A 20,693-nucleotide genomic window follows, 5' to 3' on the forward strand; every position below is an offset into this window, starting at 1 on the left:
TGAGGGAAGCGCGCCGGACCGGGCTGCCATAAATAGCTAATTGAGGACCAATAAATCAATTAGCGGGGTCCCAATATACCTATTGCCACAGTGGTAGGGGGGTGGTATGGTGTCAGTTGTAATAGGAGAGGGCAATTTTTAATTAATCTGAGAATTATGGGCAAATTTATTTTTTGAGGGTATTTTGGTTCTGGTGTGTTAACTATTGCCATAGGAATTGCGAGGAGCACAAAATATGTTACGTTGGCTTTTATCAAATTGTAAGCTTTCCTCATCGTTTATGATTCCTCACTTACTTCAAGCAAGACACCTATAGCGAAGCTTTGGTAATATGCACATTTATTTACATTTAATCCACAGATGGATTAAAAGGCAGAGGCTTTTTGGGGACAATCTGGAGAAGACTGGGGCAGGGACCGCATGCAGAGAGGAGAGGAAATAGAAGTGCCCCTTTCTTGGAGCTGGTTTGGATCCAACCCCAGGTTGTATCCCAGGCATAGGCAAACTCAGTCCTCCTGATGTTTTGGGACTACAACTCCCATCATCTCTAGCCAACAGGACCAGTGGTCAGGGATGATGTGAATTGTAGTCTCAAAACATCTGGAGGGCCGAGTTTGCCTATGCCTGTTGTATCAGTTGACAGCCCAATTTATTATGGATTGCCTCTTTCTGTAGTTTGCTATTTAAAAGTATAGTTTTGAACTACAAATTTAAGCACCGTATTCGGGGTTGCTTTGCTAAGATTTCATGTATTGCCAACTCTTCTGAGGAGGAATCGGAACTGTTCGTGGCTGAAGAGGGCCAAATACAAACTTTTAAAAATCTCCACCGGGTTTTGGTATTCCATTTAATGAGAGTTCATAGAATAGCAGCCAACAGCAACTGCAGATACCGCAGGGGGGTAAATGAAACATAGGCATGGGGTGGTTAACCTGTGCTTGGACTGTACCACTCCAGACTGATTACATTCTACCCCAAACAAAAACTCCCTCCTCATAGAAAGCAGGTGTCAGAAAGAAGGGATCTAGCCTTGCTTTGTCTCACACATGCCAGTTTTCTATGTGAGAAATCTTTTCTTTCCTTTAAATCTGTAGAGGACCATTCCATCACATGAGCTCCCACCTACAGTTATAAAATGGTACAGCCTGGGCATAAGTCTACCACCTCAGGGAGAACTAGGCCACACTAACAACTGTGTAGCCAAGCCTTCTGCAATCTGATGCTCTCCAGAAGTTTCAGACAGCAATGCCCACATGACTTTCCCAACACATCTGGAAAGTGCCAAGTTCCCCAAGTTGAGGAAGGCTGCTGTCACCTTTGGATTCTGCTGCTGGCGAACTTCATTCACTGAGCCACGCACAAAGTCGTGAAGACCCTGAGGCCCCACAGCACTCAGAATGAGCAAGGAACGCCATCAAATGTTGCAAGCCAAGCATGTGGATGGTGCCATTATATGGTCAAGTCACTAGGTGGCAGTGGACTTAGCAAAGTCAGGAGTTTCCTGCTATTGCTCTGTTCTCCTTGAAGAGAGATAACAATGCCCCCCTCCCCATCTAGCTTCAGGGGCTGATGTGTCTCTTAAGCCAGGGGTCTGCAACCTTTAAGACAAAAAGAGCCACTTGGACCCGTTTCTGAAGAAAAAAAAACTGGGAGCCGCAAAACTCGTCATTATAAAAATAACTTTTTTGTCACTTTTTATTATTATTTCTTTGTTTGACCCCTCAGAATTACTCCTCCTCATAGAAATAAACGTTAAATTAACAAGTTACCTTTTTTGTGTGTGTGGTCTTCACTCCCCTTCAAAACAGTGACCAGTGTACATGCCCCTTACAATGTAGCGGGCGGGCGGGAAGGTGACGTCGGGACGGTGCGTGACTAACGCACGCACCGCCCCCATGCGACGTCACAGCCAGTACAGTGCCCGCCACAGTGGGGAGTGTCGGGGCGCACAATGCGCCTCCTCCCCTCGCTAGTATCCGCCCCGGAGCCGCGGCAAAGGTGTAAAAGAGCCACATGTGGCTCCGGAGTCGCAGGTTGCAGACCCCTGTCTTAAGCCATGCATAGGCAAACTCGGCCCTCAAGATGTTGAGACTATGACTCCCATCATCCCTGACCACTGGTCCTGTTAGCTAGGGATTATGGAAGTTGTAGTCCCAAAACATCTGGAGGGCCGAGTTTGCCTATGCCTGCTCTAAGCCTTCCACTACCAGTGGTGTCCAAACTTTTTTCAAAAAGGGCCAGATGTGATGAAATAAAGGGCTGTGAGGGCCGCCCAAAGGGCCAACCAAACTTGTTGAGCTTTTTTTAAGGTGTCAAGGTTTTTTTTAGGATTTTACTCCAGGAAATAAACTGCCACAGGCCCCCAAAACAAACTTTGGGCCGACTGTAACTCATGTCAGATTCTGCAAAACAGAATTACAGGCCATTTTTGGCTTGTGAGTCTTATGTTGCCCACACCTCTTCCAGAAAGTCATAGTGGATGAATTAACTGACTATTTTGGCCAAACACAACCCACCCCACTTATTTGGAAGTCCTGTGAGTGCTACCATTAAGGGAGGGCTGTTACTCTATGGAAGAAGTATGGCAGCTTATTATCACCCTTCCTTAGCCCGGCCTTCCTTAAGAAAGCTAAGAGCAGCTTACCTATGGCTCCAGTCACTGTCCAGACTGAGACCCGCTGCTTTGCCTTAACAGTGTAATGGCATCGTGCGGCCTCAGATGGTGGGGGGCTTGACCACACACAGGGCTGCTTCAGGAAAGAGCAAGTTACGTGAAGCAAGCGTTTGAGCTTGGATCAAGAACGGCAAAACAAGCCACTCTATGTCATGCAGGGGCTCAATTGCTGTATTGTATTATTGCTCAAGGGTAAGAAAAGCCACTAGGAGCGTTATGGGCCTAGCGGTGGCCACGGTTTCCCTGGCCTGGACCAGACAGACATGAGTTTGAACCCCTTACTCATGTGTAAAGCTCGTGGCATGAACTTGAGCCACTCTCCCTCAGCCCAAACCAGGAGGGCAAAACAGAACAACCCTCCCGTACGCTGTCCGGAGCTCCTTGAAGGAAAAGTGAGGCGCAGATACAATATAGGTAAATGGCTGCAGATGTGCTGACCTTCAAGGCACAAAACTAAGTCACTGTGGTGCCTTGCTGCAGCGCTTTCTGCACCTCTAAAGTAGCCATTCAGCTGCATGGAATAGGAAGTCGAGGGGTGAGCCCTGAGCCTCCATCCTGCCTTAGCTACCCAGAAAAGGCAGTGCTGATAACCTCCCATTCCTCCCCCCACCCCCGCAGCTGGAGGGCATCTGCACTGTCTTCTCCCAGAAGGCAAGTGCAGGAACCAATCCCAACAGCTGCCCGTCTAGGCCACCAGCAGAACGCAGCTTACAGAGACCTCCAGATCGCTCCTCCCTACTTCCTGTTCTAGGTGGTTGTAGGCAGGAGAGGGAGGTAGTCATCCAATCAGATTCCTCCCAGCTGCTTAGTCCTTGCAGAAGTGGCATGGTGAAGTTTGTGCCCTGGCATCAAAGGAAGAACACTCGGCTCAGTGCCTTTAGGGCTTCCACAAACCGTTTTCTAATTCTATTCCCGACCCTTCACTCTCACTAGATAAAGGGATTTATTAAGGTGCCAGGCAGAAGGAATTCTTCCAAACGTAAGTAAGCAAAACAGACTTAGGATGAGTGAAATGCCGGACTTAATTGAAAAGATGCTCTTGGGAAAAATAAAGTGCCACATCTACAATCAAAGTCCTGGAAATGAGGCAGTTAAATTATTCTATATATTTACGTATTTATATCATCTATTAAATATATCCTTGCCCAAATGAATAGGGAAATATATTGTGATTTAAGCGATGGGTGGGACCAACGGCGCAATCCTAGGCTTGTCTGTTCAGAAGGAAACCCCTCCAAGGTCGACAGAATTAAGCCTGCAATCCTAGGCCCACTGACCTGGGAGCAAGTCCTGTCAAACTCAGGGGACTGAATTTTGAGCAGACAGGCGAATGATTGTGCTATTAATCTCTATCTGTAGTAGCCCAAAGCTGCCAGATCTTGCATTATGCATTTATAAATAGATTAGGTTAGATACATACATATATCTCTATATCGTATATGGGCTCTTAGTAGAGCTGTTTGCTTTTTTTACTGATCTTTGATTTCGGGTTAACCTTGCGGGAGGCACCGACGGCGTCCCCTTTCTTCTGAGGTCTCCAAACGTCCCTCGCGCAGTCAACAGGTTCATAAAACAATTTAACTGGGTGGGCGCAGGATTTGTCCTCCTTGGCTTTCTTCAAGTGCATCCGTCCTTTCTGAAGAGAGTGAGGTTTCACATCAGGGGTGTTATAGTAACCGTGTTGGTTTCCTCGGCTGCTGCTGAGGCGAAGAAAAGGGGTCAGAGCCCAGGAACAAGAGATGCACAATTTTAACAGCAACACATTTGTACAAAATATTTTGTATTAAGAGTATGAAATAACATACATACAGGCATCTGGGTTTCTTGCTGGATGATATATCTGTAAACTAAAACATACACACTTGTTATTCAGATTGACGTGACATATGGAAATAGCTCGTTTTTATTCATTTATTTGCTGACTTACCAAAGTTACATACATAGACAAATGCAAAAAACAAACAAGATCTTCCTAACAGCAAAGACAACCCAGGTCTCTTTGGTTCTGGGTCTGGCAGTCCCCCAACCTGTGCACATCATCATATAGAGGCCTATAATCAGGAATGTGTGCAGCTTTGTGTTAAAATAATAATAATAAATGTATATTCTGCTATTCAGATTTTGCACTGACTGGCTGAACTCTGCAGCTTTTGTCTTGCAACCTGAATCTTTACTTAGAAGTTCAATGGGGCTTGCTTCCAGGAATGAAAGCACTGCATTTCATCCCAAACTATACAAAATGAGCAAACATTAGTTATTTTGCACCTGTGATGTTTCCTATTTTGCATAATCTATCCAGGTCTTCCTATTCCTGTGGCAGAGTCAAAAAGTTATATGGGGCCTGAAGCGGAAAACTCTTGATTTCTGGAACTCTCTCGCAGCTACTTCTGTGCAGACATAACCCATGTTTGTCCAAACTTATATTTGAAACCATAAGAACTAGAAACTCTTTTTAAAAAAATAAAAATAAAAACTGGGATTCTCACAATGGTGGGGACTGACTATTTTCTGTCCTTCCAAGAAATTCTCTCTCTCTTTCTCTCTCTCTCTCTCCCTCACACATACACAAATAAACACACACAACCTGTCTGTACTCAAAGCTTATATGTTGCAATGGAGGGGGGGATGGCCAGAAGGAAGCTACAAACAGTTTTAACCCATAGTCTCTGTTCAATCCAGTCCTTTGCCTGCCACAAGGTCATGAATTTTAATTTTCTGGCATGCCTTTTAGATGTGTTGTACAACTAGTCCAATAAATATATCACTTTTCTTATTTCAATAGCAGCTTTCAGGACATTTACCTCTGACAAGCTTTTCATTTGCTATTTTGCGTCTCCTGAACAAATTAGCAGTCACGGCTCATTTGCAGCCGTGTGACTATACCAGCAGAACGCATGTGCACCCTCAATTATCACGTTTCCTTGTTTATGCTTGTTTACTGCTACCTTTTTTTAATAAAAAAGGGTGTGTGTGTCTGATGCTCAAGAAGAAATTCAAGCTGTGAACTGACTTTTTTCAGAGACTCAATGGAGGTATGATAAGAGTTATCATTGCCTGCAGGTACACATGCAGTCCCACAGTTGTCTCTAATTAAACAGACTTTTCTCATATTTGAAGCATTACCTTTTTTTAACCAGAAACCATGATGGGAGCTTAGATGGCTTTCTAAGACGGCTGGACAAATTCATGGAGGATAAAGCTATCAACGTCTGCAAGTCATGATGGCTATATGCCACCTTCAGTTTCACAGCACATGCCCCTGAATACCAGTTGCTACAGATAATGAACTGGGAAGGGCTACTGCCCTCATGCCCTGTTTGTGGGCTTCCCAGGGGCATCTGGTTGGCCACTGTGGGCAGGGGCAGACCAAGGCATTTTGCCGCCTGAGGTGAAAGACAAGATGGTGCCTCCCTGCATTCCATGTACCAAAGCTGATTCGCCTGGTAGTTTAATCTTACTTCATCACCAGGACAGCATCCTCCACTGCACCTGAATACACCTGACTTAGCTTAAGGTTTCAGGGCACACCAACACCTCATTGCTGCTGTCAATCCCTCAACACCTGCCGCCTGAGGCACCACTTTTCCTAATGGCAGGGCCGGCCCTGAATGTGGAAAACATGACTCTAAGCTACTTAGGCATTTGGCAACATAGGCAACAATAGCTCTATCTTGAATTGCAACCCAAGGATGAAAGATGTACTTTCAAAGGCTAAGGAGTAAACCCTACACAGATCTGCAGTGGAGTCCCTAAGATGGCACCTTGTACGCCTCTTTCCAGCAACTCTTGCAGCCAAACTGGTGCCCAAAGTATAGCTTCGTTTTCCTTTGGACCACATTAGCAAAGCTGAGAGGGGGGTCTTGTCAACTGGGCAGAGGTCTGACCCCCAGAAGCACACTTCATTGTCTCTCGAGACAGATGCCAAACTGAACAAACAATAGAGCAGAAATTGCCACTGCAACCCCTGCTCCACTAGAAATAGCGCTTGGATCAGCCTCCCCACCCCACCCCGGTGCACCCTAGATGCTGTGGACTACAATTCCCATCAGTTCCACTTCCTGTTCAGGTCTAATGAAAGAACACCCCCCTCATTTTTTGCCTACCACATATTCATGGACATCGCTGTAGCTGCCCACGATCTGCTGATTCTGGTAGTACTCCAGTTGCTTTTCTGCCAGATCCACCCGCTGCAGGAGATTCTCAATGAAACGCTGGAGCCTGGCTTTGCCGCGAAGCTCCTTCTCAGCAGCTTCCTCCAGGAAGTGATTAAACGTAACGACTTCTCTGAAACGACAAAAGTGCAGCTCTGCTGGAATTTGGAAGAACACTGGCGTTTCCTCCTTTTTGCTAGAGAGCAGAAGGAAAGAACGGACGGGTGCTACTTTTTAATTTAGGGACACTCTTGCCTGTGCTGTGAATATATTCAGTCCCAGGTGCACTGCTGACCTTCTCAGAACCACCTGCACACAGCCAAATAAATGGACATCACTGGTGCTGGGGAGCATCCTTTAGATGTTTGAAGGGCTGTCTGGTTTAAAGATAAAAGCCTTGAAGTTGCCATCAACAGTAAGCAACTGGGCCACAGATCGAGCAGACACACAAGCTCACCTGGTCTCAGTCCTCTCCAGTATGGTGAAACTTGTTGTTGTTTAGTCGTTTAGTTGTGTCTGACTCTTCGTGACCCCATGGACCAGAGCACGCCAGGCACTTCTGTCATGTTTTTATTTCAATTATAGTCACTGTTTCTAAATACGCATCCATACAGATACAGTGACATATGCAAATAATATGCAAATATCTGTTCTTTTGAGTGTGAGAGGCATTTCCTTTGGCGGGGGGCGATGAATAAGTGATCACCTTAATGCTCCTAGAAATAACAATAAATTGAAGGGCCTTTTCAGACAATAAGAAGCTTATTTATTTTGTGCCACAATAATTTGCCCCCTGTTTGAAAATGGGAAATACAACCTCTGGCACCTGAGAGGCATCTTAAGCCTGCAATGAGAGTTTTCCCATTCCAGAGGAGCTTCTCTTTGCTTTTCCTGCTGAATTCTGTGGAATCTGAATGCTTAAATGTGCACGGAAAGCCTCCTTAATAGGACCCAGGCATTCCTCTAGAATGGGGCCTTTCTTGAAGTGAAAGATGGTTTCAAAGGATTTTATGATGACATTATGCAGCTGTTTAGCGTGTGAGCATCATTAGCAAAAGCTGAACCAAGTAAGAGGTGCAACAATGAGAACCCAATTAATCAACAAAATCCATTCCAAGTGTTCAGCAATATCTTGATTCCTCTTCTAGAGAATTAGCAGGAGGTTCAGCAACAAAATCCAGCTGAAGTTAATAAGCATTCCCACTAGAATGCAAAACCGAACAAAAACCCCATTATGTCTTGAAGAACATAACCAAGAACGTACTCAAGCCACATTTGCACTATACATTTAAAGCACTGTGATACCACTTGAAACACTCATGGATGATTCCCCCAAAGAATTCTGGGAGCTGTAGGCTGTTATACTGAGAACTGTTAGGAGACTCCTATTCAGCCCCTAGAGTTGTAATTCTCATGAGCGGTTTAACAATCGATCCCTCTTCCTAGGGAACTCTGGGAACTGTAGTTCTGGGAAGGGAACAGGGGTTCCTAACAACTCTCAGCACCTTTAACATACTACAGTTCCCAAAATTCTTTGTGGGGAAGGCTGCTTAAAGTGGTATCACAGTGCTTTAAATGTGTTGTGGGAATGCGGCCTCAGTATGGTAGAAGAGATGCCTCCTTTTAAAAAGGGGGCTGGTGATTGATTGATTGATTGATTGATTGATTGATGTGTTTGTGTGTGTGTTAATACTGATCTTTGCAGTGATATATGGAAGAAAAAGTGAATTGTTTTGTAGCGATCCCAGAATGCACGCACAGACACCCAAGAGACCAATTTGCTTGGAGCAGAACTGACTTCTCTGTACCCTCACTGGGCAAATATGCCAGTAAATATGCCAGTTGTTCAGAGACAGCCAAGCCGTGCATATACAACTGAATGTGCAACTCTTTTTTCCTGCCTTTCTCCCTCCTGTCCTGTGTTGAACCGTAATCTCTCCAAAGGTTGGGAATGTATTTTGCTGACTGTAAGCTGCTTTGAGAGTGGCTGAGCGAGTGGCGGGGAAATGGCATGTAAATACAATAACAGTGATAATTATTATTATTTATCTGTCCAAAGGCCCACACATGTTGCTGACACAATATAAAGGGCTTCGCTAGCATTCCCATTTGTTGCCGTTCTTTCTTCTTATCTCAGCTGCACTCTATCTATCTTAGGCTGTTGGTTTCAACTCCCTCTTGCTCTTTTCAAGGCCTGTGACAGAAGATGAATGTGGCTCCAGCCTCATGCAATGCATTCTGGGATGTCGTATCCACACAACAAGCTGTTGGGAGCGGAGCTGCATGGGTTTTGGATTCTCCATGGGTTTCCTCACAAAGGGCAGTCCCAAAACACCAGCGCAGTGCAAGCACAAGGCAGGCAACCAAAGTCCAAAAGGGAATAAATAACCTTCATGGTACAGAGTTTGCTCAGCTTAATGAGTTTGCAGCATTCCCTGAGAAGAGAAACATATTGACTTCTTCTTCTCTTGTCCCCTGCAGGACTTTGTCTGAAAAACAAGGCCATTCTTTAACATGTTAAGTGTGGGGGAACCTCTGGCCCTCCTGATGTTCTTGGACTACAATTTCCATCATCCCTGACAGTTGGCCATGCTGACTAGGCCTGATGGGAATTGGAGTCCAGCAACATCTGAAGGCCCACATCTTCAGTTGAGGCAAACTGGGAAGAGGATGGAGAACTCCAATATAAGATTAAAAAATCAGGTTGGCTCTAGGTGTGCGTGGAAACTCATTCTGGTTGGTTGGTTGGTTGCTAGCTGTTTCTAAGAATTTTTCATGATGCTATATAAGATATCTTATGTCGTACCCTGTGGTGGTATTGGTACTAATGGAGGGCAAGCTAGGAATTTTTAAAATGAATAAAGAACACCCCCTAAAAAAAAAAAAAGGAAACCAATACAGATTTTTGAGCTTTAATTGGCATAATAAGTATTAGAAACGTGAATCCTTTTACCTTCCCAGCAAAAAGCTCCCTAACCTATTTTTCTGCAATTTGTTAGGCTTATCCACTCTGAAGAGACACCGGTGGATTCCATCCACTTTGGCCAAAAGAGGGGGAATTTATGGACATTTTTAGATTCCCCCATTATAGTGAATGGGGCACATACAGCTTCGTTTTACAGAATGGCTCAGAGCATGAAGAATAAATCAAAGCACAGAGAGCACAGTGTGACTTGGAAGTATATTGGGATTTTTAAAATAGCACAGGTATCTTGGAGACCGTGAACGTCCCTAGTATTGCGTACAGAACTGCAGCCTAACTTACTAGTTGGCACGTTTAGGATTGCTGCCTTAAATGTCTGAGCTATAGGGCTAGCTAATTTTAACAACAGCAGCACCGTACATTTAATTTGAAAATATTCAGGTATTTTGAATTGCTTGAAGGGTGCCTAAGAGTGCTAACCGAGACCGCAGTCTTTCAACCATTTGCTCCATATTCCTTCTACTGGTGTTGATGAGGAACATCAGAGAGTGGGCAATCTGAGGACTGCAGTCTTAAGTAGTTCACATATAAATAATGTATTGGCAATTACTACATTTTTAATGAATGCAACATGAAAGTATTTTTAGAAGAGCTGGAACTGCCAAAATATCTTCGGTATCTGCTATGAAAGCCAGCAGGAAACCAGATTATGACTCCTTCCAAGAGACGATCCCATCTAATGCTGTTTGCACCACTTACTTTCCAATGAACTGAGGGTGGGAAGGGGGTACTTGAAAACAAGACATTTATGTCTTTACCTCCAGTTCTGAAGCTAAAGCACGTACCCTTATTTATAGAGTAGCACCTTCCTGTATAAGTAATCTTACCGGATGCCATGAGAGCATAAATGTCGTTACCCTTATTGCACAGCTTGTTTAAAAGATCCATCTAATAAATTTGGATTGCTTGAATGATGCATGAATTAGTATACCCTGATGCGTGCCTTCTTCACATCTCAAATCAATGGGTCTATGCTTCAAGGCAGAAATCATATGCTTTCTAAAGAAGCTAGGTGCCCACTGGGTTGTGGAGAAAAGAAGACACAGGTGTGAAAGAGATGGGAAGCAGACATATAGTGAAACATTGGTGGGAAACCTGTGGCCCTCCTGAAGTTTTTGGACTTCCGTTCCCATCAGCCCCAGCCCGAATGGCCAATGGTCGGGGATAACGAAGAGTTGGAAATGCCAGCAATTTCAGGAGAGCCACAGGTTCCCTATCCATGACGAAAAGAATAAATGGATTAGACGATAGACATGTAAACAGCCAAATTCTGTGCATAAAGAAGTCCAGGTGTGATCTGCACTCCCCTAAGGGCTCTCATGCATATGTGAAGCACAACCTACACAGGAAGGTTCTTGCTCTCATCTGTGTCGCAAAAGATTATGTGTGTAGAATTTCTTGGTTGTTGGTAAGAAGGCAGGGAAGTGGGAGCTGTCTGAGGGCAGATGGAGGTCCGTGGGCCAGTGCCTCACTCACCCTAATGGAACAGACACCAGTGAATACTGGCCTTCCTCTACCATACCTTGCCTTGCATGTCTTCCTACAACAACCTCACCCCAAACTCCTGTGACAGAAAGGAAAGACACGCATTATGCTACTTCAGAGGTCAGGGGCCACACTGTGGCGCCCAGAGCAAAAGTGGGCAAAGCAATAAATGCATATTCTACCACTGAACAATAGGTGACCATACCCTCCAACATTCCTCCAATGAAAATAGGGATGTCCTATTTAATAATAATAATAATAATAATAATAATAATAATAATAGGACAACCCTATTATTATTAATCTTTTACTATTTATACCCCACCCATCTGACGGGATTGCCCCAGACACCCTGGGCGGCTTCCAACATATATAAAAATATAATAAAACATGAAGCATTAAAAAACTTCCCTATACAGGGCTGCCTTCAGATGGCTCAGTGGTCCGATAACTCCATACCCTCCAACATTTCTCCAATGAAACTAGGGAAATCCTAAGGAAAAGCAGGGCATTCTGGGATCAAATCAGAAACCGGGGTGGATTCTGTAAATCTGGGGCTGTTCCTGTAAAATAGGGGCACTTGGAGGGTCTGGGTTACTTTCCACACACATTCACACAGCCCTCCCTATCCTCAATCCAGACACACAAGAAGCATTATCAGAGTTCAAGGACCCAATCTAGCCAAACGAAAACATTGGAGGAGTTTGCAAACCATGGCCAGCGAAGGGTGTGGCTCAGGAGGGTGTGTGGCTTGAGGAGGATTCTGAGGGCCAGCTAGTAAGGCCACATTTGACCTCCTAGGCCTGCGGTTCCCCCTCCCCGTCGTCCTTCTCCCCATCCTCCCACTTACTCTTCCTTCCTGTGGAGCTCCTCCTCTGACTCCGTAAGCCGCTGCTTCAGCACCGCGATCATCTCAACCGCCACGTCCACTTGCCTGTTGAGGGCCCTCTCCCGCCTCTGGACTTCCTGCTTCTTCTGAGAAAGCTGCACAAAAGCTGCCCGAACCTCCAAGAGCTCGGCTGTCTTTTGAGACAGCTCTTTGGTAAGCTTGTCGATCCTCTTCTCGATCGTTTTGTCCACCGCCTCCACCATCCGGTTGAACTTCTCTCTCACGTGGGCCTCGAACGAGGCTTTCGAGTCACTTGTCGCCAACCCTGGCTTAGAAATCGGCTCGTCGACGGATTCCCCTGATGTGTAATTTGACCCCAGAGACGCAGGCCTTTCCGCTTCCGCCTCCAGCGGCTTCCTGTTCCTGGTGTTCTCCCGGGCCGTGTCGCAGAAGTTGAGATAGGACGTCTTTGGTTTCATGACACCGGTGCCATCGCCAAGCATCCCTGGCGTCAGGGGCTCGGAAGCAGAGATCAGGTCTGCGTCTCTGAGGGAAGAAAAGAGGTTGCATTTTGTCAGAAGGCTCCGATCTTCGTAACTGTGGCTGTATTCCAGATGGGCTCTCAAGGATGACAGGGTCCTGAATCTGGTGCGGTCCCCGCATCGTGGGCAACGGAACGGCATGCAGACGCTGACATTTTCAAACGACTCCTGCCAGGGGTATCTGCTTTCTTCAAAAGTGTTCTGTTGCATTACTTTCCAGATCCTAAAAGAAAGAGAATCGTAGAATCATAGAATCGTAGAATCTGGAAGGGACCCTGAGCATCATCTAGTCCATCCCTCTGCATCGTACCAGGTTTCTTAGTCTCAACTCCCATCGTTCTGCCCGGACACTGAGGTCCAGCTCTGAGGGCCTTCTGGAGGTTCCCTCGCTGCAAGAAGTGAGGTTACAGAGAACCAGGCCGAGGGCCTTCTTGGTAGTGGTGCCCACCCTGTGGAACGCCCTCCCATCAGATGTCAAGGAAATAAACAACTATCTGACTTTTAGAAGACATCTGAAGGCAGCCCTGTTTAGGGAAGTTTTTAATGCTTGATGCTTTACCGTGTTTTTAATATTCTGTTGGGAGTCACCCAGAGTGGCTGGAGAAACCCAGCCAGATGGGCAGGGTATAAATATAGGTCTGCATCCCAATATAGCTGTAAGTTAAAAGGGTTTGGAACTCTGCATGGAACATTTCTGAATTCTGCATCTGGGAAACTCCCATTTCAGGGGAGGAAACTGAAGAAGCTGCCTTCTACCATTCCAGCTCAGTATAGACTACACCAACCAGCAGCAGTTTTGGGCAGAACCCTTTCCCAGCCCTCCATTCAAACAGGGATTGAGCATGCCTCCTTCTGCATGCAAAGCACATGCTCTGCAACTGAGCTAGAGGGAATCAGTTATGCAGATCCATGATATTTGCATACATTTATTTTCTCTCCCTAGCTGAAGTCAGCACTAAGATTTGAGCTTATTTTCAGGATTTGGGGGCTAGAATGAGGCTTGAGAAAGAGAAGGGAGTGCAGGAAGAGACAATGGTAGTGGTGGAATCAGCACAGCACAGTGGGAGCACATCTGCTGGGCATGCAGAAGGTCCCAGGCTCAACTGCTGGCTACAAGCATCTCAGGAAGTAGCACTGGAGCAACACCTAAGAGGCATCTGCTCCTCAAAGTAGAGAAGATTGAACCAGATGGACTCAGGCCCAGTCCAATGTACACTTACTTACAGTAAGCTTCATCAAGCTCATTGGGACTTACTTCTGAGTAAACGTGCATAGGTTCGAGCTGCAATTGCATAACTCAGCGTAAGGCGCTTTTCAAGATCTCTAATGGACTGGAAGGAGAGTTGCATGCTCTCTCAAGAGAGAGTAGGTTCTTTATAGAGATAAGCACCCTGAAGGAGCTCAAGAAATGTTAGGGAACAGGAGAGGACACTTCTGAGACTCCTGGAAATTCCTTGCAGCACCTTCCTGCATTTTGGAGCCTTTCTCCATTAAAAGACATGGTACCCTTAATTTTTTTTAAAAGGAAAATAGCAGCCCAGGGTAAGGTCTCTGAGCTTCCCAAAAGACTAGCAGGAAATGAGTGCAATAAGGATGACAACCTTTCAAGATCCTGAATAATGTTACCACATTTCAGGATGGTTTTATGGGGTTTTGTTTTTATTATGGGACCTGAATGATTGGGGTTTTTTTTAGTGTCAGCCACCCTGAGCCTTGGATGAACATAACAGAAGCAATTTCATGCTAGGCAACTTGGTCACATGGCAGTGTGCATTCATAGACCTTCAGCTGTCAGTGCGTTTCCGGGATGTGGGCATGACTCACTTAAAGTTAAGCACTTTTCAAGCCTCATTGATTTTGGTGGGAGAGTTAAGCATCTGCTTAATGCTTCCACTTTGCTGTGCTCTTTACTGGTGTACTGTGCTGATTTGTCATAGGTGAGGAGGAAGGGCCTTAGCTCAGTGGGACAGAACAACTGTCTTGGATTCAGAAGGTCGCAGGTTCGATCTCTGGTGTCTCCTCTATGAAACCATGAAGAACTGCTGTCAGTCAAAGTAGACAACAGCAAGCTAGATGGACTGATTGTCTGATTCAATATAAGGCAGCTTCGGATATCCCGACATACCCATAGAAATAAATGGGACTGAAAGGTGCTTAACTTTGGATGGTGCCATTTACTTACTTGTGCATTTCTGCAAACACAAACCAAGCCTTGTGTGAGACATGCAAATCAAGCTCAGTGTCAAAATAGGTTTGGGAAATTAAACTGGTCGCCTTCAGATTTCAGCCCAGCAGCACAAAGTCATCGAATATCTGATTTGCAAGTCATTTTGAGGCCTCCTCTACATCAAAACCACAAACCCTGTTCATGAAATACTCATAATTATCGAGTACCTAGAAAACTAGGGCCTGCGAGGGATGCTGGAGAATTTTGGGAAAAGATAAAATCCTAGATTTACAAATCTTCCTCGCAAGCTTGCTTTCTATTGGATGTGTCCTTTCGTAAGCATTGTGATATTGATATATCTGGGTCAAACGCCGAGGCTTTCTATATTAGTCAAGTTGGGCAGCAGACAGCGAAATATTCCATTCCACCTCCTCCTTATCTTTGGCAAGTCAACACCGCACACCACAGCACAGAGCACACAGCAAGGTGAAAGGAAGCTGAGCTCCGGCAATCTGCAGATAGGGGGATGGAGAGAGAGAGAGAGAGATGTGGGAAGTCTGGATGTGCACGCGTTTGCTTTACAGTGAAGATCAAAAGGGATGCTGGCATTGGGAACAGGGGGGAGAGGACGGCAGAGATGCAGCCTGATACAGAGGAGCGGGTGGGAAGAAGGGGACCCGCATCTGTGGAGGACGGAGAAGCGCTGGCCACTATGCAGAAAGATGTCTGCAGCGAAGCGGGTTTGCTGAAAGCCACAGCCAGCGGTTCCTGCACGATTTAGGGGGGGTTGCAGCCTGGCAGGGCGCCTGGCCGGGGATGCCTGCCTGCTTGCCTCCTTGCCTCTCTCTGGCCCAGGTCTCCAATGCATCTTGAGCCACCTGGATCGGGATCCTTCCCGGCCCCCTTGCGCCCTCCCCCCCCCCGTGCGCCCCCGGCTCTCCCCGGGCTCCAGGCAGTGGCGCAGAGCGCAGCGCTTACCTGACTTGTTGCTGTGGCGGCGGCGGCGGCGGCGGCTGCCAGCGGTGCTGATGCTGCGGGGAAAAGCCGTTTTCAGCAAAGCCGTAAATCACGCCGAAGCCGGCGCGGTCACACCCCTCGCCCACTCATTCGCACCCACCGAGGAGGAGGATGGCGAGGAGAGAGGCCTGCCTGGGTAGAGGCTGGAGAGCAGCGCAGAGATCCACGGGGAGAGAGGGAGGGAGGGATCCTGAAATATCCCACTGGAGGAGGAAGGGAGAGGAAAGCAAGGGGGGGGGGGGACGCCGATGAGAGCAGATCGTCTGCCTTGGTTATTTTCCCCTTAAAAGGCGGAGTAAAAGGGACTAGGATCACAGGAGAAGCTTATGCATGTCACTTATAAGTCCTGCTGTGCTCAGAGGGGCTTAGTGCTCAGTAATGAGTTTAGGATTATTTTTATTTTATTTTTTTGTTTTATCCTACTAAATTTCTATGCCACCCACCATCCGAGGACTGCAAGGCAGTTTAAAATGTAAAAACCCAACATTACATAACATAGCAACAAATGGAAAACAAGACCCCCTCTGTGCGTGCACACACACACATTAATTAGCAGCCTAAGTGACTTAATGCACTCCGCTCATGCTCAGTGGCCCTTTCATCTCTTCTTGCTTTGTAATTCCCAAGGTTTGAGCCTTGGCGCTGAAACCCAAAACCCAGGGATGAGCCCACTTCCAAATTAAGGCCTGGGGCTGGAACACTTCTATCTCTTCTCCCAGTGCAGTTCACTCAGTGGCCGCTCGGGTACACGCTCAGTTTTATCATGCGGATAGGAATTTTAAAACACTTTGTACACTTAAGTGTTAAAACAGTAATTCTTGACAGTCTGATGGCTGGTGTGATGAAATTCTGAAATGTGAGCAAGAGAAAGGGTCTATAAAACTTTGGGAACTGAAAATGCCACAGAATATATTTAACATGATCGTATGACCCAGCTATTCTCTGTGTCAGCCTTTCTGCTGTGTCAATAACCTTTCTGCTGTGGCACCACCTGGCGTAAGAATTTGCCTCACTGCAGAAGTCTACCAGCGCATGAATCTTTCCACTAGATTATGATATTTTAAAAAATAATAATAATACAAAGTATTTTTAGTTCTTGAAAGCTCATTTGCTGCTTTTAATGCAGGTCCGTTATTTATATTGTTGCTTTATAGCTGCTCATTTTTTTGTTTTTTTTTTAAGAGAAAATTTTTATTGTTCTAAATATTTTCGATCATCGCTTTCTTGAACTTCCTAGGATGCCACCTTGATCTTTTAATGGAAAAGCATTCTGCAAATAAAATAACTCTTGCCAATGAAGCAGAGTGGATGCTGTTGTGGAAATTAACAGCAGTCAGGATTCAGACACGGAGGAGAGGAAAGCTGGTCCCAGACCCGAGTGGCTGCTGTCACCTGCCGAGGTGTGGGACCCAAAACAGCATGGAGCTGGGAGCTTTTAGAGCCGTCTTCCTCAACCTGGTGCCCTCCTCCAGATGTTTTGCTAGTGGGAGATGTAGTCTAAAATATCTAGAAGGCTCCAGGTTGGGGAAGCCTGATTTAGAGCCCAAGATCCTTGGGGTAGTTCTACCTGAGCAAAATATCCTCAAGGAAATTTCTTTTAAAGGGGAGCTTTTTATTATTTAATAAAGTAGATGATAATCAATTTTGTCATTTTAATTTAAGGAACATGTGCTTTGACAGAAATGTGCCCAGGTATGTTCTGAAGCAGTCACTTTGGGTTTTTAGTTGTGCCACTCAGTGAAGTACCCAGCCATGATAAGTAATCAATAGTATTAGCTGGCATTAAGGTGTTCGTGGTAACTGACTTTGGTAGTTATTGTCAACTGGCTGCAAGACCAGTTTTCTCCCTCTCTCCTTCAAAACCACTGTGTGATATTACAATATTCACAAGCTGATTTATATTTCGGTCTGGTAACTGAAAAGTGCTCAAGTATAACTGGTTGTGAACTCTTTTACACTCCATTGTATTATTATGTAGTAATTGTTTATTTACCTATTTTGTATTTATGGTTTTAGGAATAATTGGATTAGAGTTACCCAAGCAATATAAAAACGTATTTATGTATGTGACCCCTGCTGCTAGAATGTTATACGCCCAAGGATGGAAAGAAGAAAATGTCCCAACAAAAGAAGCATGGTTAAAGAAATTAATGGACTATGCAGAAATGGCAAAATCAAAAGAAGAATAAGAAATCAAGAAGATCAAGTTTTTAAGAAAGAATGGAACTCATTTATAGTATATTTCCAAAGTTATTATAAACAAATTAAGATGTTAGCAGGGTTAATGTAAACAACTTGCAGTAAGAAAAAACAACAACAGCAACAACATATAAGTAACATAGAGGGTAAATAACAAATTGGTGTAGTTTGGATATGCAGTAAATTAAAATATAAACAAGGAACTGCAGAAAGAGAAGGAGAGGTGTCTAAATGAGAGAATGACTGTCTGTGATTTAAAGCTTATACTGTATATATTTGTCTGTGATTTAAAGCTTATATATATATATTTAAAAATGTATTTATGGCTGTATGTTAAAAAAAAGTTTTCTTGTGCTCACCATTCACCCCAGACTGCTGGTGTGTCCGCCTTCCTGGCTATCAAAGGGCTTTGCCTTCTCCAACAATAAACGGGCATCATAACAGAAGAAAAAGTCCTGTCGTGCAGATGAAATGTATCATAGGAAGGGAATACACAGCAGGTTTTCTATGCTTCATCTTAACAATCATTCAGGGCTATGGGGAAGGAGATGCTTCCTAATGTTGGCTGATCCCAGACTGTGTATGGCTTAAAACGTTAAAAACCAACCAACCAACCATCACCTTAAATGGAATCCAGCAGGCAGTGTTGTACTTGCAGTTCAGTGCAATGTGACTCTGGTAGCTTGTGTGAATCGCAAGATTATGGTTTTGGAGGTGGTTTTTTTCCTACTTGCCGTAGGTAAGGTCCCCCATGGAGCTCATCAGCAGTCAAGCCTGGAAAAGCGGGGGAGAGCTTTGCCAAATCCTCATCTCTCTGGGGATGGCCTCAGTAGTCAAATCCATAAACTGGGTCCACGGGATAACTCCAGAACTGCAACTTAATTTAACATCATGGTAGTGGAGTGGCACCGAACAAAGTGAATAGCTAGGGGCAGTTGCTCCAAAACTGTATGCTACTTTACATCAGACAACGGGGGAGAGAACTATTGAAAAGTTTTTTTAAGAGTGCTGTAGTATATCTCGTGAGCAACATATATAGGCCGCATACCTTGGCTGAAAAACAGGAAGATGCTGATAAAGGGGCCTTTGATGTGATTAAGGCTACCTCCAATAAATGATTCACCAGAAAGCCACATCAAAGGAAGAGGTTTGGACTTCATCTTAGAACCTACTCTAATCTCTCAAGTGTAGGGAGCTATGAGCCATCTTTCAGATGAATCACCTCAGTGTACTGCTGATAAGGCAAAGAAATAAATAATAGGTTGGACATCTAATAAGGTACTGATTAACTCTTTATGCACATCTCTGTAAAAAAAAAAAAAGATCAAAATAGCCGGTGTGCTGTATTGTGGTTTGAGTGTCAGATTAGCACCTGGGAGAAACCAGGGTTCAAATCTCAGGGGAGGGGGCACTTTTATCCAGCTGCTTTCATGTGAATCAATTACAGAAAGCAAGCTAGTGGTGGCTAAATTCAGCTGCTGCCAATGGGCAAATGTCCTAGGCCAGGCCTGTGCGAAGATGGAGGCAAAACCAGCTGGGAATCACGAAGTGTTGGAGGTCACAAAGCATAGAGAAAAACTCTGATGCATCTATACAATTGGTTGTATAAGTTTAAAACACCTTCCTGAGCTCTATCTGTGAAATTTGGATTGTGTATGATTAGATGCTTGCTGATACACCCTTTCCTGTGCATGGAATATGTCTTGCAGTCATTCTTAGCATGGTCTGAGTGGTTTTCTGGTGCTCCAGGTGATTCCAGAGACCGTGGTGAAGACAATAGTGAGGATTGCTGGAGAGCCAAATGTTTACTTGATGTTTCCCTTTCATGCTGAAGAGGCTATCCACTTGACAGTTTTGCTTTTGGAAGTTCAACTGAATACCATCTTGACTTTTCAGCAACACAAATTGCCATAATGGACAGTTCTCTCCCACAGCAGAAAGGGGAGGAGGAGGGGGAGGCAGCTGTCTAATTTTTTTTAAGCCTTCAATCACTTTCCCATGTGATAGCCACAAGGAGAAAATGTGATGGTCCACAACGGCCAAACCAACCAGAAGGAAACAAAGTTTCAGAATTGCTGCTCTTATGCGTTCGTTTTTTTCACAGTACTTTCCCTCTCAAAATAGTTCGAATAAAGGTGAGAATCAGCTTGAATAACTACAGGTGGGAATATACTTGTATGTGTTTGGATCCCTCCTGTCATTCAGAGCTGTTTGGCTAAACGTGGCCCGTTTTTTTTTTTATATCAAAGGAGAGGGAACTGTTGTGGATTTGCATTAAGTGTTTATATACCTATAAAAGCTCATATAGTACGTCTCAATTTTCAAGCCAATTTACTAAATGGGGATGGGGATGGGGGGAGCAGAGGAAGAAGCAGGCTTCTTTTCTGAATTATTTCTGTTGTCAAGACAACAAAAATGTAGCACACGGAAAGAGCATTATTAATCTAGTGGCGTTATGTCGGTTCAAGTACATCAGCAGCATTCAGTCTTTCTTCGCCAACTAGGAATAACAATGACTTCTCATAGGTAACTGTTTGCCACAGTAAAACTGCTTTGTTACAGACATTTAATATCCTTTTTAACAACAACAACAACAACAACAAAATAGTAAAGGGGGGGGAGTGGGTGCCAAGAACAAACCATTTA

General features: G+C 44.9%; 1 protein-coding gene across 4 annotated transcripts; it reads right to left on the minus strand.

Moving 5' to 3' along the window:
- Window positions 1–255: 255 nt before the first annotated feature.
- Window positions 256–16,054, minus strand: ZNF365 (zinc finger protein 365). 4 transcript variants are annotated; one of them, XM_028729367.2, is made up of 5 exons: window positions 15,810–16,054; window positions 12,144–12,887; window positions 6,778–6,958; window positions 4,484–4,521; window positions 256–4,374 (listed from the first exon to the last, which is right to left on the minus strand). In XM_028729367.2, the coding sequence occupies exons 2-5, from the start codon at window positions 12,872–12,874 to the stop codon at window positions 4,122–4,124; spliced, it is 1,203 nt and encodes a 400-aa protein (XP_028585200.2). In that variant the 5' UTR covers window positions 12,875–12,887; window positions 15,810–16,054; the 3' UTR covers window positions 256–4,121. The 4 variants fall into 4 exon arrangements, with proteins under 4 accessions (XP_028585200.2, XP_028585201.2, XP_028585202.2 ...); XM_028729368.2 differs by having other exon boundaries at window positions 256–4,371; window positions 15,810–16,052; XM_028729369.2 differs by having other exon boundaries at window positions 4,204–4,374; window positions 4,480–4,521; window positions 15,810–16,052.
- Window positions 16,055–20,693: the final 4,639 nt, after the last annotated feature.

Source organism: Podarcis muralis, chromosome 6 (assembly GCF_964188315.1).
Source record: "Podarcis muralis chromosome 6, rPodMur119.hap1.1, whole genome shotgun sequence".
Lineage (NCBI taxonomy): Eukaryota > Metazoa > Chordata > Lepidosauria > Squamata > Lacertidae > Podarcis > Podarcis muralis.

Bases quoted from the DNA above. Each gene is read 5' to 3' on its own strand.
- ZNF365 (XM_028729367.2), bottom strand. From the start codon at position 12,874: ATGCAACAGAACACTTTTGAAGAAAGCAGATACCCCTGGCAGGAGTCG. The intron at 4,522-6,777 runs GTAGGCAAAAAA...TGTATGTTTTAG, and splicing joins GCGATGTCCATGAATATGTG to TTTACAGATATATCATCCAG. The intron at 4,375-4,483 runs GTATGTATGTTA...TCTTCGCCTCAG, and splicing joins AGCAAGAAACCCAGATGCCT to CAGCAGCCGAGGAAACCAAC.